Source organism: Scylla paramamosain, chromosome 8 (genome assembly GCF_035594125.1).
Source record: "Scylla paramamosain isolate STU-SP2022 chromosome 8, ASM3559412v1, whole genome shotgun sequence".
Taxonomy (NCBI): Eukaryota; Metazoa; Arthropoda; class Malacostraca; order Decapoda; family Portunidae; genus Scylla; species Scylla paramamosain.
The window spans coordinates 14889847-14908010 of record NC_087158.1 but is presented as its reverse complement, the minus strand read 5'-3'; the positions used below and the strand labels follow the sequence as shown (position 1 = coordinate 14908010).

At 36.6% G+C, this 18164-nt stretch overlaps 2 protein-coding genes across 2 annotated transcripts in view; both read right to left on the bottom strand.

The window, feature by feature from the left end:
* LOC135102544 (equilibrative nucleoside transporter 1-like) overlaps positions 1-4580 on the bottom strand; it is a 19785-nt gene extending 15205 nt beyond the window's left edge. The window contains exons 1-2 of the mRNA XM_064007825.1: positions 4508-4580; positions 3464-3576 (exon numbers count right to left, since the gene is read on the bottom strand). Coding sequence (XP_063863895.1) covers positions 3464-3576; positions 4508-4580 — 186 coding nt within the window. The remainder of the gene's footprint in view (positions 1-3463; positions 3577-4507) is intronic.
* On the bottom strand, positions 2304-18164 carry LOC135102828 (equilibrative nucleoside transporter 1-like). Its single transcript, XM_064008384.1, has 10 exons — positions 17996-18164; positions 17603-17724; positions 10160-10241; positions 9322-9461; positions 8817-8962; positions 8213-8445; positions 7790-8003; positions 7403-7488; positions 6047-6246; positions 2304-5635 (listed from the first exon to the last, which is right to left on the bottom strand). The coding sequence occupies exons 4-10, from the start codon at positions 9387-9389 to the stop codon at positions 5524-5526; spliced, it is 1059 nt and encodes a 352-aa protein (XP_063864454.1). The 5' UTR covers positions 9390-9461; positions 10160-10241; positions 17603-17724; positions 17996-18164; the 3' UTR covers positions 2304-5523.

Here is an 18164-nt window from a genome sequence, read left to right as displayed (position 1 = left end):
AAATACTGAGAAATTCATCCAATGGATTACGGAGAGAGAGAGAGAGAGAGAGAGAGAGAGAGAGAGAGAGAGAGAGAGAGAGAGAGAGAGAGATGCTTTACACCTATTAAAATCTTTAACATCACTTATGCTGCAAACAATTATTTAGCCATAGCACTCAGCCAAAAATTTGATAGAAGAGCAGGAATTTAACAATTAAATGAGTACCTTTATAGAAATTGGTGCAAGCATTACAGTTAGATAAGTCATGCTTAATACAATGTTTGGTTTTTGCATGCAGCATAGTTTCATGAATACTAGGCTTATAAAAGTGAAAGATGCATTGCTAATGATGAAAAGATACATATATTAAATTGCTACCAGCTACTGAAATGAACAAATTGAACTAGACATTACTCACATTGACTTTCATCGTGGTCATAGAGTTCAAGTAAGGTTTCCATATATAGAGGAACTGCTTTTCTTTTTTTGAGAATGGCAATTATTGAATGTAAGAGAGCACAAAGGAGAAAACGAGGAATAGGGGAAGGAGAAAAAGGGAGAGAAGAGAACAGAAGAGAGAAGAACACAGGAACAAGAAATAACAAGAAAATGACAGCTCTCCCGTAAATACTCTAAACTATATAATACACTTGGGAATTAATTCTAAAAATTAGTTTTTAATATCATTATCTTATGGTTGGCAACTGTGCGGAAGAGGGTCAATGTGAAAAATTAATCACAGGTTTTGATGATTCATCCTTCCTAAATATTTTGTTTATACAGTGGAAAAATTTCATGCTTTGAAATACTGAGAAATTCATCCAATGGATTACGGAGAGAGAGAGAGAGAGAGAGAGAGAGAGAGAGAGAGAGAGAGAGAGAGAGAGAGAGAGAGAGAGAGAGAGAGAGAGAGAGAGAGAGAGAGAGAGAGAGAATTTTACCAATCAGGTCATAATGATCACTATGCCCTAAGCCAGGTTTAGTCAACAATGACTGTCCCATCATTAAATGTGGCTTTCTATCTCCTTTTTAGATCATTTTTCTTAAAGTTTTCCATATAGCTTATCTTATTCCCTTCTTTTCTTGGAGCTTAGCTTCTTATTTCCAGTTTCATAGCATTCTCATGCCAATCCTTAGTGGACTATCTGAAACTTTATATCCTTTACAGGGCTCCTTCAGCACTACTAACTAATGTAATGCTTTGTATTTTACAATACCAAGAAATTTATCTGAAAGATTGAACCCTCTGACAGGACATCTTCCAGTTACAGCATAATGATCACCACATCCAAGTGTTTAGATGATTTTCATTTGCCCACCATCACATATTCTTTGCTAAACCAGTCAGTGAAAGAAGCTCTCCTCCTTAAAGATTACAAGGCTGTCAAGTATCTGCATTGTAATGACTGGTAATTCTAGAATACAGAACCATATTTTAGTGACACCTCCACTTTCAACTCTATTGTAACATGCAGTGAACAGTTGCTGCAACAAGAATACTAGTGATACAAACTTTGAGGAAGATAGGGCACACACTTACTGTAGAAGATGGACATAATTAACATTTAACTTTATTGAAATTCTTTAAAACATAGATACAGTTTTATCACAAAATATTTTGACATTCTAATGCCAATGTTTTTGGTACAAGAGGCAGTTATAAACTGGCACTAAATTAATAATTTAGAATATAGTGTAAGGCAATTAGTCTTAATTTTGATTTCCATTGCTTTATCAAATATTACATTAAAGAAGAGCTTTATGATAATATATCTGTGTATGTGTGTATGTGTGCTTATTCCTGACATATAATAAGGGAACTGTGCTCAAACTGTCCCATCTCCCATACCTAGAAGTAATAAACCTTTCCTTAGTCATGAATACTTCTTGCATTGATCACTCTCATCTAAGTCATTCCAAATGTTTGTAGGGGAAACTATGCTTCTTGATGTCACTCCTACAAGTGGTCCTCTTCAGCTTTCTTTCTTTTCCCCTTGTGTGTGTGTGTGTGTGTGTGTGTGTAGCAGGGGATGGCTTCCCTGAGTTACTGAAAAAGGCCAACTTTCTGACACATGGACGGTGAGCTTCCTGAGCACCTGCCTAAGTCCACTGGAATAATGCACTCTTATACCTGTGGCAGGCAGCTGAATGTGTCAGCTCACTACAGATCTATTTATCTATAATTGTGTTATATATTAAAGCTATGCTGAAATTCAAGCATTTCTTGACATAAACAAGTTTCTGCTTAATATGCAAAGCTTGTAAATTTTCTGGGAAGGAGAAAATTCAGTTACAGGTAAAAATTGCACTAAAAACAAACATTTGACAAAGTGATGGTTTTAATTACTTGGCTCACATGGAACTAATGGATAATAGACCCAGCCTTCTACAAAGATCATAATACAAACAGTATTTTGCCAACAAAAACAAATGCTGTGCCATGACATGAATTATTTAGTATCATAAGTGCAAATTAACAGTTTCATAAAAAAAAAATATATATATAACACTATGACTAAAATGTGATGTGCATTTTTATACAATACTGATATACTGAGCTCTGAAAACCAGTTTTCATGATAACATTCAAAGCAGATTGATTCAAAGACTTTTCTGTTATGTAATCTACTTTTTATTTCTTACATACCATGAAAAATTACAAACTCTAATGTCATGTTAATGGATCACACTGCAAAGCTTGTTTGGCTTGTATAATTTAGTCCTCTCTCCTGAAGTCTGGATCCCAACACTCTTTTTGCTAGAGAAACATGATGGTGGTAATACCAACAGTGGTAGTGATGATGATCAATATGATGATGATGATGATAAATGATCATGACAGTTAACTAAAAAAAAGTTATCCCTACCTTTGACAACTTTGGTGGTATGCTTTGTCAAGGCTATCTATTGAGAGCCATTTTGTGTACTTCATGTACAGCTACACATCTAAATCACCTTATTCATACTGTGAAATGCACATCATTGTCATGAGTAAACAATAATACAATGATGAGTATTATGTAATTCAATAGCATTACAAAATTCAACATTTCATCACATTATGTATTAATATTTCAAGTTCTTGAAAACATTATCTTTCACACCTTTGCCTGTTTACCTTTCCGTGTGTGGCAAAGATTTGTAGATTATCTCTAATCTATTGTTGGGGGTGCATGCATGCATGCACATATATGCAGGCACACACACACACACACACACACACACACACACACACACACACACACACACACACACACACACACACACACACACACACACACACACACACACACACACACACTGCAAAGTGTAGTAGTCAGCACGCTTGGCTCACAACTGAGAAGGCTTGGGTTCAAGTCCTGGGTGTGGCAAGGCAGACAGTCAAGCTGTAGCCCCTATTCATTTGGCAGCAAGTATGTACAGGATGTATTCCAAGGAGTCTGTCCTTGCTGTCCTGGTGTATGAGTGGTCTCAGTCCTACCCAAAGATTGGTCATTGGTCGAGCTCTTTCTGTAGGGGAGTGGCTAGCTGGGTGACCAGCAGATGACCATAGGTGAATGACAGAAGGGCAAGAATGTTTGTCTTCCACTCTTGCTGGGTTGCAAGGCCACAACTCTTGGCTTACACCCTGTACCTATTCTCTGCTAAGTGACCAGGGTTTACAACATTTAAAACTTAAGCGATGGGCATTTAGTGGTGGAATCTCTTCTAATAACAGGCATTTTTAAGAGAAAAATCACTCTCATTCTTAAGAGTTATTATGAGCGAAGTGAAGTTTACTATAGAGGTTACCATTTTATTTTGAGCAGCCTGGTCTGGCCCAGCCCGACAATAATACTATTCAAATGCTAATATCTCTGGAACTGTGCAGCCGATCATAACGAAATTAACACCATATGATAGCACAACTCTATCAATTTTATATGATATAGCTTTCATCTTTTCTATTGGTTGAAGTCAATGGGTAACTTGCAAATAGTAGAAAGGTGTCAAAAATGTAATTTGGTCATTTTCCTGCAATTTTAACCAACTTTCTTTTTGTCTCAACAAGAGCAGACACATATTATTGAGTGCAGAATGAAATTTCCTATCCAACGGTATACAGCAGAACCATTGCGTTCTTGCAGACTTTTGAGCTAGAGTGAATTGAATATCAGGCTTCGCTCGTTAATCGCCTTCCAGCCATTTTACTGGTATTTCCTTTAATACAGATCAAAGAATGATGAAACTTAGAGCATAAAAAGTGCCTATCCTTCTCCTTTCTAATGGTGTTTTTGTCTGACTTGTTATCTTAGTTCAGCTGGAAGTAAAGGTCGAATAACAATGTATCAGCCACTTTACAACAGTGGTTGTCGTTATGAGTTTGTTACACTGGATATAGCACTGGCTACAGCTCGTGCACCTGCAGCTTCTATCTTGTCTTATCCCCTCTGTCCCTCACCACTCTCCCCACATCTTAAAAGGAATGTTCTTCCATTGTGCCCAGAAGTTCCATGAATGTGATTCCTTGCCTAATAGCACTTACTGGGAGTGGGCAAAATTGGCTTACATTTGCGCTGGGCCATGTATTGGGATGAGGGCAAATCACTTCCTTCCATGATTCTTACTTTGTATGGACTACCAGATGGAAGATCATGAAAAAGTGGTAGGGAGCAGCTTTATAAGTGTTACCAAATAAAGCTCAAAACATTTCTCTTTTGCCTCTGCTTGATTTAAACCAGGAAAATTATTTGGCACACATATGCATCACATGTCAAAGCCCTGAGATGCACACCACTGCATCACCCATCACTTAGGAGTTAAGGAGACAACCTTACTTTGTCTCCAGCCAGCTGAGGATTAAAACTCAATCTCTCTTGAGTATGAGCCGAGCATGCTTGCCACATCACCGGGCTACATGATATAAATACATAAAAAGTCCATTGAAATTCATGTAAAAATAAGTCATGCAATTTTTCCTCTAAACAGAATTAATTTTCACTGTATAAAAAGGAGGTAGGGCATTACACTGATTCTTAAATACATAAGGAAATTTGGTATTTATTTATGTTCTGTGAAGGTGAAATATTACAAGGAATAAAGTAAAGAAAAGGAAAGAACTCTGAATGTTTTCCCTGTTCACCTCTACTGTATCTCGTGAACTTCATCATCTATATATAAAGAAATATGCCCATTTAACAGCAGCAAATCTTACCTGTTCCATTGGTTAGATCCTTTCATTCTGAGTATTTTGACTCCTATTTATATGCACCACAAATTCATTATAATGCTATGGATGGTGGGAGGTGGGCAAAGAAAAAAATATTGATCTGCTGTGAAAATTATTTGTAGATTCATCGAGAACACCATAATCTACCAGAAAAAAAAAATTATCTGCCATTGTGAGATGGGCAATTTTCTTAATACTTGCTAGTAAAAATTCCTTGAATTTTTATCATTTAGAGCTCAATGGCTATTCTAACCTCAGTACAAATAAGCATACATGGGTGATTTGATCAGCCCACAATAGTCATCGCCATGTACCACAAGGAAGTTGAGTTCTTAGCTAATTAGAGCAAAGGCAAATGATGAGAGGCCTCCTGTCAGCAGGCCCAGGCCCAGCATGGCTGCCATCATGCTGCTGGCCACCTCAGCCTTGTCCTCTGTCACAAGCCTGGAGAGAAGAGATGCCATTAAGCACCATTCATATAATTTTCAGGAAGCAGTATGCATGCAGAGTTTGGGATGGATGCTGAGATTTACACATCTCATTCAACAAACAAAAAGAATAAATGAAAATATGAATTGAAGTGACAGTACTTCATTTAAATCCCATTTCTCCTGAGCAAACTTTCCACACAAAGTGGTGTTACAAAAGAGTACACTGATGAAATTGTCACACAACAAAGATTCGTACATCAGTATGCCATAAAACTTTATGCATCACTGTATGGAAGAAAAGGAAAGAGATAATGTATACAAATATCATGATGTTTCTTTTCTTTCACGAATAAGATACTATCCATTTCAACTAACAACAGTGATGGTTCAATGAGGGCAAGTGGCAACATGGCTCAATACTCACTTTGGACCATACATCATGGATAGTGATGAGCAGTAGCCATTGGAGAGGGAGAAGAGAAGCATGAACAGGATGTACCAGGAGTCATGAGCAAACAACGTGGGAATGCTAGAGTTTGGATCATGGTTGCACAGCAGGAACAATGGAATAAATACAACTCGTAGTGCAACCATCAAGTACAGAATCCAGGAACCACGCCAAGGCTGTGGAGAGAAAACAAAGACAATGACAGGTTTATCCAAAAGTCAGCTGCTCACAATTCTTTTTAAAAGGTATTCTCGGTTCAATTAACCCTTAAAGGACTGGCAGTCGTGGTGATTTTTGTCCTGTTAGGACCAGTCCTCCAGAGCTAAATATAAAAAATAGCCTGTATTCACACAAACCTTAAACTTAGCCTGCAACAGAAGAGCAAATGAAATAGATTTGTACTCAATATCAAGTCTTCCTCTTTCTAATGATGCAATCCAGATGTCTCTATGTGCAGTGGCTATGGAGAGACAGTGAGTTGAAGAGGAGTGAATTTTGGAAGGAGTAAGTCACTTACCTGCCATGCAGCTGTTTCACCTGACTGGAAATGGCTAGCATCTAATGAAAAAAGAGGACCCCTGAGCTCTCTTCAGACATGCTAAACAGTTTTATTGAGTTCCCGACTTATTGCACTATCACTAAGATATACAGTAAATGGTCAGGTGCAAGTGGGTAATATGTGTGGCATTGAGGTCTGAAGACAGGAGAGAGTGGGCAGGGAATTGGACTTGTCAGAATTACTATCACTGCATTTGGCCATGGTGACAGCAGGTCAGAGACTGAGAGATTAGCCTCACTAGCTTGCGGGCAGTATTACCAAAGATTGAACTATGAAAATTGACGAATTGTAGCTAAGTTTAGTGTAAAAATCAGAAAGCAATTTTAACTACTTCCAGTCCTCATTTGGTAAAGCAGCTATAGCCACCTCTGTTCCATTAGGAGTTAATGACTTCAGACTCCCATAGAGCACAGGTACATTATCCCTCTCACTTTGCAAGCCAGACAAATTGATATTACCTATAACGACATTCATGCTAACTTTCATTATCACATCAAAACAAAACCCTTATTTTCAATCTTACTGCCGTTGTTGCTGAATGAAGAGGCAGGATAAAATATAAAAGTGACTATAAAAACTAAATGAGAAAGTTTTCAACTGTGTCTCTCACACTTTATTTACTCAGATATCTTTTCTTCACTATGTTCATTATCTTTATTCTTTACCAGTTCTGATGCCTTATATCATGTCATATCAGAACACTACACATCTTACAAGTTACTCCATCTAGTCTGAAGACCATAAAACAATGTCAATGAAGGTAAGACACTCACCCACATCATAAACCCAGCCACTTGACGTCCAATGTAGTCACCAACATTGAACAAAAGGAAGGTAACAACTGGCTGGAAATACACCTCTAAAATAACAAAAAAATAAAATGTATTATTTTTTATTCTTATGAAAACTGACTTCAAATAATCAAGAAAATCATCATGTACTTTACTGTGATGAAGAAATATATATATATATATATATATATATATATATATATATATATATATATATATATATATATATATAAAGTAATTTCCATGAAGGACATTAGAAAAATAGGTACATCACTCATTTCTCTAGATTGTACCACTCTTAGGAAATAGTTATTTATAGATATCTAATAAATTTTAAATAAGACAAAATACAATAAATCTAATACATACGTGACCAAGTTTCATCTTCTGCAGTGGAAATAATTTTGACACACAGAGCTGGAAAGGCACCAAGTGTGACAGCAAATACACCCCACACGGATACTCCCAGTGGCCAAATCTCCTTAAATATCTGGACCTGCTCACTAAAGGTCCTTTCAGCTTGAGGGGCATCATCAGATCCTTTTTCAGGCTTTTGGCAATTGGTATAGTGCTTGTAGAAATCCTGGAAGACAATTGCTTGAATGACCAACTGACTGACTGACTTACTGATAGGTATTAAATAACTTAAGTTTTCATAGTGTGAAATCTTCTCTTATAAATGCATACTCTGAGCTTAGACAAAATACACTTACTGTAAACAAAAACTTGAAATGCTATACTTGTACACTCATAACACATTATTTCCACAAAGAAAAAAGTAATTTTACTTACTGTTTTTGACATGAATAAATAAGCCAGCAGAGTGAAAATCATGACGATGACAGCAATCATGAAGTAAATGAATGCAGAATTTTCATCCTTTGCTCCCACTGAGAGAGATACAATCCGTGCACCTGAAGCAAACACACCTCCAAGGGCCTGGCCTGACACCACAGCAGTTATGTACTTCTCGGGAAACATTCCTGCCACACCAAACAGGCCACCTTGAAAAATGGCACCAGCACCTGTGGATGATGTGGCATGGTAATACTGACACATATGTAGTGTTGATATGAATTACATAGATGATGCAAATAAATAGAGAAATAGATAAAATAATAGATGATGGTAAGTAAAGGTTGCATAGCACTGTCTACAATTTCATGCAGCATTTAAGTATTTCCATTTAAAAAAAATAAAATACATACTGTTACATAATGTCAAATTCATTCCAAATTGAGGATACATACTTTACAAAATTTTCAAATAAGAAATGTAAGTCTGCATATTTAGTTTCCTTCCATTAGAACTATAAGTGGTAACACATATGTGGCCCACCATCTGGCATGGCAATGTTTTTGATAACATGAAGTGTCTTCCCAACAGTCTCACTTACTGTTGATAAGGATGATGACAGTCATGGTTAGGGCGAAGAAGCCAATTTGCCACTCACTGGTATCCACTTGGGTGAATACAGTGGTGATGCAGAAAAGCAGGATCATTAACGTCAAGGAAGCCAGGAGCCTGATTCGCTGGGGGATCCTGTCAATCAGAAAAGAATGCATTTTTATGCACAGGTTTCATCACTCACAGCTCACACTGTAACTATCTATGCACATTACCTGAATAATATCTTAACACAGAAATGCAAACAATAGGGATATGATAACTTTATGCATGTCCAAAATCAAGCAATGAAATGAGTTTGAGATCTTTTTGTGAATCCCAGATATATAAAACAAAATTGGTAAAACTCTCAAAATTGTAGTATGTGAAAAGTTGAAAATTAATCATGATTACAAAATCTACAGCAGAACAATAATTACTCTACATTCATCTATACATTAAGGAATACTTTATACAACGTAAAGGAAAGCAAGAGCACTATGCCAGTTACTCACTTGTGACTGAAGAGTGCATTAATAAATAGGAATATAAAGTTGGGTATCTGAGAAAGGCAGACTTGCATGGGTGTGTACAAGTCTTGTAAATGCGTCCGTGTTCCATTGGCTGTTTTGTTTTCCAGCTTGAAATCCCAGTACTGAAAATTAATCAATATTGTAAATAGGATATCAGTGTTACTTCTGTACATGTAAGTCATACCACCCATGAATGTATGCATGAACTTAAGTAATGGTCTGCAAAGAGCACCACTGTTAATACAGAGAAGCTGATCTGAAAGTGGGTTAAATTAGCAATGAGAGGCCATCACTAAGGATTGTACCCTTGGCAGGACAATCACCATAACAGTATTCTCAATCATTCATCCTTTTTCTGGTAAACTCTCAAACTCCCTGCCTACTTCTATATTTTCTCCTTCCTAAAACTTAAATTCTTTCAAGAGGGAGGTTTTAAGACACTTATCCTCTAATTTTGAATGATTCTTTTGACCTTTCTTTAGGAACTGTCACTTCAGTATTATTTTTTTTTTCCTTTTTTTTTTTTTTTTTTTGACTTGGGGCCCCTCTTACATGTTCAACACATTACTAGTCAAACCAAGATTGCTATGACCAGAATGGACCTTGGTTAACTTTGAGTGCACTGTCGCTACAAATAAAAGAATTATCATACTACTATCACTTAATATCCAGTAGTGAGGAGCCTGAATATTTCACCAATTAATGGAGAACAAAACAGAGGGACAATAACTCCTCTTAACTGTGACATGGGGGTCAGTAATAAGTGCATCAAGTAACTCCAAACCACCAAGAAAGTGAGTGTCAGAAGCTATGCACTTACTGATTGTGCAGTGATGAAGAAGTTCCATGGCAGCAGTGTTCCCAGACCCAACAACAGGAAACAGAAGTACACCAACCGGCCCCTGTAAAACAAGGATCACTGTATTAAGAATGGTACAGTGCTTTTGTACATGGAAACAAATAGACAACATCTCAAAAATAATAATGTAATGAAAATGAGGTTGATTCACTTCCTGATCCTTAAAAGACAGATGAGAGAAAAAAAAAAAGGATGTATGGTTAATTCTGCCTTCCTGTAAAGTAGATGAGAGAGAGAGAGAGAGAGAGAGAGAGAGAGAGAGAGAGAGAGAGAGAGAGAGAGAGAGAGAGAGAGAGAGAGAGAGAGAGAGAGAGAGAGAGAGAGAGAGAGAGACTTACTTCTGGGTCCCTATTAAACCTATACAAGGAAAAAGGGAAAAGTGGTATATTTAATCACTGTACATATTAGAAGTGTTCCAAAGGTTGTAAAACCAATTTATTTCCTGAGCTGCCTTGATACTTGTCTCTTAACCCTTTGACTGCTAATGGCACATGTAACTTTATTTTTAGCAACCACAGGTAATCTTGCTCATCAAAAATTAACCTACGATAAAAAAAAAAAAAAAAAAATGATGATACCTTTCACTTGTGAGTGTAGTTTTTCAAAATCCTCATTTAAACATATAAGAGACTATAATATCAAGGTAAGCTGTACTAATCAAAGCAGTCACAATCTTAATGCACTTTACATAGTCATATTGTATCATTATCAACTTGACCTCTGTGTTATGAGTGGCTCTCCTATCTACCTCTTTTGTCTGTATTCAGAAATGCATTGCTCTTTCACCATCACCTTTTTCTCAGAAGCCACAGAGATAATTAGCTGAATTCTGAAGTGTTCCTCTGTTAATAGAGTAGAAATCTTGTTAATCTGTCCCTAGAACCTTAACCTAAACTAGCCAGGGGCTGTGCCCCCCTGGACCCTCTCTGGGATACTAATCTAACTTCACTTAACCTAACCTATCCTACAGGATCGAGTCCAGGGAATTTTTTTGGGGGTAGTGCCCATGCCTGTTTCAAAAACTATGGATTTCCCACGGAAACTCAGAGATAAAGTTTCTTAGAATCCAGTAAGATACTATGCAAAAATCATATTCCCAGTGTTGTAGAGTATGATGGTTTACATCATGCTCTACAACATCATACACTACCTACTCAACTACAAACTGTTACGTTACCACAATTTATTTATTTTTTTCATTATTGTTTGTCTTACTCCTCAATCAGTGATTATCTTCACTTTCAGTAACTCTCTATCATTTTATCACTATCTTCACCACATCCTACTTTCACCACAATTTCATTGCTTCTGGAATGAGTTCTGGCCATTAATACTTTGTGATAGTAAACCAAGTAAGAGCATAAGTAGTTACAAGATCATTCGCCAACACATGCCAATGTGTCTCTATATGTTTACCTATCATCCTTGTCTATAAATGTTTTCTAATCCTCTCTTAAAGCCCTCTATCGACTCTGCACTAACACTATAACTGAATATATTCAAGTTATCCATCTATTTGAGAACCTGGCTCTTCGTACTTCTTTCCACGATCTAATTTTATCTAGCTTGGTCCTTTTATTTTCTTAAACTAAAATAGTTGCCACAATTTTTTGGATGTTCAATATTAAACACATAAAGCCCTGCTACCAATGAGACTACAGCCACAGAAATACATGTTGGTTCAGCTACAGGTGCACCATCAAATACACACTAGACTGCCCTGTTCTTAGTTCTTCTTCTGGTACCTTAAGGAAGAAATAATAATGAAAACATTAATAACATTTTGACATTAAAATAAAGTTTATATGTAGATGTATATCTTAAGGTGATAATATATTCAGAAATTTCAATATATACACACCATTCTAAAATCAAAGGTACTGAAATTTAACCTAAGCAAAAATGGAGTCTTTCCTTTCTCCAAGCAGGTGAAGTAACCCCAATATAACTAAGCAAGCATCTGGTGCAAATAAATAAATATATAAATAAATATGATAATAAGTAAATCAAATAAACAAAAGAAAATTAACTGTGTAAGGAAAAAGTGAAGATATGGTCACATCCAATAGGACAGTCCACTAATTTGAGTACCAATCTTTTAAAAGCCTCCTGTAATTATTGCTTTATCACATAAGAATTAACAAAAATAAAGCTCCTCGATGGTTCTACTAATTATATGAATGACAAGCATTTTGATTGAATGCTCAGAACGATCAGTATACTAATGATTTTTGTCCTTTGTGTCACAGCAGCAAATCTTTTGTACAAGTATGCGGTTTATGTTTTTTACTTGAGACACTATTTGGGTAATATCATAATGCAGTAATGCTTCGTCTAGCAAGTCCTCGTAAGAATATGATGAGTACTGATTGAAAAAAAAAAAAAAAGAAAGAAAGAAAACCCCAGCCGAACCTACATGCCCCGACATAACGCACTGATGTTCCGAACTCCCGATTCTTCTCATCATATCCACCAAAACAGTGTGAGAAGTCCTGAACTTCATCACAACCATGGAAGAAACCTTTATCAGACTGTTTGCACTTGCGCTAGTGCTGGCAAAGGTGACTCCAAGAATTCTATCTCCACACGAATTAGTGACCTGTCTTATTGGACTGCAAAGGAAGAGGATGCAGCTAACAATTCTAAAAAGATTGATAATATTTGCATTTTAAATTTCAAATTGGACAGCCTATTGGGTTTATTTACACTAGAAATAATGTCTTTCCTTACGAGAGAGAGAGAGAGAGAGAGAGAGAGAGAGAGAGAGAGAGAGAGAGAGAGAGAGAGAGAGAGAGAGAGAGAGAGAGAGAGAGAGAGAGAGATGCTTTACACCTATTAAAATCTTTAACATCACTTATGCTGCAAATAATTATTTAGCCATAGCACTCAGCCAAAAATTTGATAGAAGAGCAGGAATTTAACAATTAAATGAGTACCTTTATAGAAATTGGTGCAAGCATTACAGTTAGATAAGTCATGCTTAATACAATGTTTGGTTTTTGCATGCAGCATAGTTTCATGAATACTAGGCTTATAAAAGTGAAAGATGCATTGCTAATGATGAAAAGATACATATATTAAATTGCTACCAGCTACTGAAATGAACAAATTGAACTAGACATTACTCACATTGACTTTCATCGTTGTCATAGAGTTCAAGTAAGGTTTCCATATATAGAGGAACTGCTTTTCTTTTTTTGAGAATGGCAATTATTGAATGTAAGAGAGCACAAAGGATAAAACGAGGAATAGGGGAAGGAGAAAAAGGGAGAGAAGAGAAGAGAAGAGAGAAGAACACAGGAACAAGAAATAACAACAAATTAAAGAAAAGAGAAAAAAAACGAGGAGGAAAACATAACAAGGAAATAAAACAAAAGAAAGTGGCTCACAGCAAGAAAATGTTGCTTACATAAGAGCAGGTATTTTTAAACAACACCAGTAAAGAAGTCTCTGAAATATAAAAAAAAAGATAAATCAAGCGTACAAATATCACATACCTTATCTAACTCAGGATCTTTTTTCATCCAATGTAGAGCAAGCCACTGTCTATGTCTCTCTAATGACTCATCATCTTCTGAATGGGGCCTTGGTGGAAGGTAAGCCTTTACTCCACACATCAGTGGACACGTAGTCTCTTTTGGCGCTATGCAAGGGATCTTCTTTTTCCTTGACGTCACCTCAGTCACTGAGGAATCCTGCCTCTTTCTTGAATTCTGAAACTTGCGCTGGATGCGCAATTTCCATTGCAGCTGCAATTCATGCTCCTCGAGATCACTGTTTCTCAGGATGGCAGGAAATGATGTCAAAACAGCATTTGCCATATTCATATACTGTTCTGATGTTGGATAGCTGAAATATGATAATGATAATAATAATAATAATAATAATAATAATAATAATAATAATAATAATAATAATAATAATAATAACATATTATTAATAATAATGGCACAATACCTTGATATGTAATAATGATGATAACAATAATAATGATAATATCAATCTAGCTAACTATAAAGATGGCTTAACTCCTTTTATTATATTATTATTATTATTATTATTATTATTATTATTATTATTATTATTATTGTTGTTGTTGTTCTTCTTCTTAACAATCATCTAATTGTGCTTTTGTCCCAGTGAAATTGGCAGATAGTGGGTACACTATCTGAATAGTACACTCAAAGGTGGTTTCACACCTATCAGTGCCTTATTAGTATCGGATAGGTTTAGTGTCAGTGATATGCACACATATCCTTTCAGACGTGGAGTTGGCTATGATTGTCATAATTCTTGATGAAGAGCAAGATGCTTGCTTAACAAAAAATAAAGAAAAGAAAAGTGGGTACATGAAACGTGGAAGAAAAAGAGAAACTGAAGGAGATTTTGCTACTCTGTATGAGGAATTAATTAATGATGAAACAAAAATTTTCCAGTACTTAAGAATGTCCAAAAACTGTTTGATGACATTGCTCAGTGATGTGTGGTGTGGTGTGGTATGGTGTGGTGTGTTATGATGTGGTGTGGTGTGATGTGGTGTGTTGTGGTAAGTATAATGTACAATGTGATTAATTACATCAATTAAAAAGAGTATTTATCACCATTTCAATTTCTTCTATTTTATTTCAAACACTTGTCCGACATCCGTGAAAATTTTTAAAATACCAGTGACGACGATATTCCATTTCACGGAACGCAGACGTAACAATCACTTCAGTCAAAACACGGTACTTCGCTGGACGTGTGTAAATGCTTCCGCTGAATTCCAAAATGAAGAATTTTTTTTTTTACTGACACTGAAGCACTGAACAGCACGGAACGAATACGGCACTGATGTGTGTGAAGCGACCTTAACCCGTATCCCTCTGGAGGCACATTCCTGAAGTCTGGTAATGTTTCGGCCCATTTACTCTTGTAGCGGTTAGGTTAGGTTAGATTAAGTTACGTATAGGTAATTTTGTGCGAGAATCTCAATGAGACTATTTTAGAGAGAATCCTACAGTTAGTTTTGGAGCTACAGCCTAGTGTCCGTACAGGCTGGCAGACGACTCCTTCCAGACTTCAGGAATATGCATTCTGGCCCTTCACAAGAACTGACATCAGATCCCGGTATGAACACAGGCAGTGCATCCCATGTTCTTTTGTCCCTCTTCTCATTGCCTCCCCATTATATATATATATATATATATATATATATATATATATATATATATATATATATATATATATATATATATATATATATATATATATCACTCAACATCCCTACAAGCAACAAAACTTACCAAAACACACTCAAAATACACTCAAAACATCCAAAACACAACCAAAACACATCACACCCCCCCCAAAATACCCACTACACTCACCTAAACACAACCAAATATTGAATATTCACTCAAAACACCCCATAACATCTAAAAACATCCAAATAACCCACCCCAACCACGCTAAATTTATTCAAAACACACTCAAAGCACCCCAATATACCTAAAACTCATCCAAACACACTCAAAAGATTTAAAACACCCAAAATACACTACAACACCCCAAAACTCATCAAACACACCCAAAACACATCAAAACATCCAAAACACACTTAAAGCACCACTCAACACCACAATCACGCCACAAACACACCCTTAAAGACCCAAAACTACTTGCACACAATCAAATACACCTCAAAAGACCCGACACACACACCCAAACTCACCAAAACACTTAAAACAGAAAATAAACCCAAAACAAACTCACTACACCTCAATATACCCCCAAACACACCCATAACACACAAAAACATCCCACAATATACTCAAAACACCCCACACGACTCAAACCACTTACAATATAACTAAAAACATCCTAAACCACATTTAAAACACCCAAAATTCACCCAAAACACAATGATAACAGCAAATATACACCCAAAACACACCTAAACACCACCAAAACACACTCTAAACACCCCACAACATTCCTACATACATCCTAAACACGTAAAACACCCAAAACACACCAAATATTACAGAGAACTGCAGCGCAGCAAGGGAAACTAAGCTAAATATTGTTTAACTGTTTTGCCTCCTCCTCCATTTCTTTTTATTTCTTCCTTCTCCTCTTTCATTTCTCTTATTTTCTTCCTTCTACTACAACTATCTACACGCCTGACTTTAGAAACAGCTGGAAACACTTGGAAAACACTGGAAATTACGGTAAATATTGAGGAGACACTGGAGCAGACCGAGTCCCGAATCCCTGATGACGTCACAGGCGAGGTGCCGGCGCCCCGCTGCCATACGTACGTAACTTATTTCATTTTGAAATTGACCCATAGAAAAAATGAAGCTAGGCTCGAATGCATTATATATTCTGACTTGACAATTACTTTAATTAATATTCACAATATCAAAACACCTCCAGTCTCAGTAGTTATAAAGAAATATTATGTGAAATATGGAAAAAGTGTTGGAAATTTTGACACCATTAAAAACACTGAAAAGTCCACCTATTCCACTTTACACTGGTAAAAAAACATTTTAAAAAATCTGAACTATTTTATAAAATAATGCACACTTAGTTACAAGCTATAATAAAAAAATAAAGAAGCTAAAAAATGACAAAATAACCACTTTCAACGGGACAATAAGCCTATTCAAATTCCACATACTTAACTCAACAGGAACGCAACATACTTTAAAAATCATAAACGATTTTTTGAAACAATAAAATCTTCATTAAAGCCTCAAACAAAAAAGCCAAAAACCAGGCTGGGTAAATTTCACCGTACAAACTGCCCCTTATTTACATAAAAAAAACAACACCAAATTCAGCACATTTACTTAACTGAAGCAAGAAAAACACTTCAAAAGCAACGAAATATTTTTAGAAACCATAAAATCTTACTATAGAAGCCAAATAAATTAATTCAGAAAAATTAAAAAAAATATTGGAACCAACAAGCCGGAACAGGTGCCAGTCCATCATGGCGGCCCTCGGCGGCGACCTCAGTGGGAGAGCCGGCGGCCATGTTGCCTTATTTATTCCTATATAACACCAAAACCAGGCAATGACGGATATATCTGACCAGCGGATATGAAGGCTAGACATATGGATCCATCTTGTGATATGTTAGGCTTACAATAAATGAGAGACGAGGCAAATAATGGCTAATAACACAGCTGACAGCTTGTTTACATATTGGCGAACATTAAATATTTGAATAAATTTCCAACTCTTTCCAGACTCAGACGTAAACAAAACCTAAATATAAATAATTAACCCCTAAAGAAACTAAATAACGAATAATGAATCCTAAATAAACGAATACAAGATATTACAGGGAGGATTAGGGTGTTGTGAAGGCAGTAAGGCTGACTGAGGAGAGACTGGCCCTGCTGGACTCACCTTACGTACTCGTGCCTCTCTGGTGATGCTTGACGGTGCTTGGTGCAGGAAGAAGATGTCGGGAAGACGGAAACACTGGATATGAAGGCTAGACATGTGGATCCATCTTGTGATATGTTAGGCTTACAATAAATGAGAGACGAGGCAAATAATGGCTAATAACACAGCTGACAGCTTGTTTACATATTGGCGAACATTAAATATTTGAATAAATTTCCAACTCTTTCCAGACTCAGACGTAAACAAAACCTAAATATAAATAATTAACCCCTAAAGAAACTAAATAACGAATAATGAATCCTAAATAAACGAATACAAGACATTACAGGGAGGATTAGGGTGTTGTGAAGGCAGTAAGGCTGACTGAGGAGAGACTGGCCCTGCTGGACTCACCTTACGTACTCGTGCCTCTCTGGTGATGCTTGACGGTGCTTGGTGCAGGAAGAAGATGTCGGGATGACGGAAACACTGGTTAATAGAGCGTGTAGGGCAAGATTGACCAGTGCTGACCAAAACACTGCAGCCAGCCAGCCGCTCGCCGTGGTAACTCCCCAGCGCCACC